General features: G+C 46.7%; 1 protein-coding gene across 1 annotated transcript; it reads left to right on the top strand.

Moving 5' to 3' along the window:
- Positions 1–357: 357 nt before the first annotated feature.
- LOC107039116 lies at positions 358–1,020 on the top strand. Its single transcript, XM_015258584.1, has one exon. The coding sequence runs from the start codon at positions 358–360 to the stop codon at positions 1,018–1,020; it is 663 nt and encodes a 220-aa protein (XP_015114070.1).
- The last annotated feature ends 225 nt before the right edge of the window (positions 1,021–1,245 follow it).

Below are 1,245 nucleotides of genomic sequence, written 5' to 3'. Positions count from 1 at the left end.
GATCAATCTAAACTGATTGAAAAGGACGATAAGAGCGAAGAAGAGGAGGAGGATGAGGAAGATGAACCTCCGTTAGGCGCAGATGGGTCCTTGGGCATCGACAGCTCCGAATTCTGTACCTTGTGTAATGGCCGTGGTGAACTCATCTCCAATATACGATGTGCTGCTCACATTCTCTAGTTAGCTGTTGTGGATGCTCTCAATAAATTGAAGGGCTCGAGGAACACACTTGTGAAAGCTCGGACGGTTGCAAAAGCTTTGCGAACCCCAACCGTGAGGAAACAATTGCAGTGCATGCAGCCGGGAGCAAAAAAGCCGAAGTTAGATGTCGTGACACGTTGGCACTCGACAGCGGACATGTTGGAATCATTGTTGGAAGTGAAAGATTTCTGCAGGAAGTCTTCGAAGACATTCAAAGCTCTAGAATTATCCGAGAAGGAGTGGCAGTACGTCGAGGATTATCTGAAGTCGCTGATGCCTGCTAAGATTGCCACCAAACGCCTCCAAGACGAGCAGTTGACTCTCGGATCATTTTTCGGCATCTGGCTGGAATGCAAATGTGAGACACAGATGGTAAATACGTCTCTGGCAACTGAGCTCGTGACAGCAATGGAGAAGAGGGAAGAAAAACTTCTGGAGAACGAAGCTCTCCTAGCTTCTGTATATTTAGATCCAAGATTTCTACCATTACTTGCGGACAAGCATTCTTCAGCAGCCATTGCGAAGCTGGAGCAAGTCTGGGCGGTTGTGGAGGAACGCAATAAAGCTTCAAACGATCTACGATTGAGTTTGCCCATTAATAGGGGTAGATGTAGCACACAGACGAGTGAATCAAGCAGTAGTAGTGCTACTAATCAGGGTTTCAAGAGTGATTGCTTCCGGAAAATGTTGAGCCAAGCAGCTGCTGCTCAAATGAAAAATCCCACCGCTGTTTTGAACATCAAGCGCATTCTGGAAGTCTTTGCAGACACGGCTCTCGCTGATGGCTTCGTCGATCCTGATATGGATATCCTGCAATAGTGGGAAAGTAAAAAATATGCGATGCCCCAACTGTACCAACTTGCAACAATCGTACATTCAGCACCGGCTACACAAGTGACAGTCGAACGGCTCTTCTCAGGAATGCGGTACATCTTGGATCCGCTGAGGGCCAACTTGAAGCCACGAATTTTAGATGATATCTTGGTTGTACGATGCAATATCCAAAATAAGTCAAGAATTCAGAGGGTTATGGAGAAGGCAACT

This window comes from Diachasma alloeum, unplaced genomic scaffold (genome assembly GCF_001412515.2).
Source record: "Diachasma alloeum isolate Michigan unplaced genomic scaffold, Dall2.0 Dall_scaffold_00292, whole genome shotgun sequence".
Classification (NCBI taxonomy): Eukaryota; Metazoa; Arthropoda; class Insecta; order Hymenoptera; family Braconidae; genus Diachasma; species Diachasma alloeum.
Note: the sequence above shows the minus strand (reverse complement) of the source record. Positions and strands in the feature narration are given on the sequence as shown.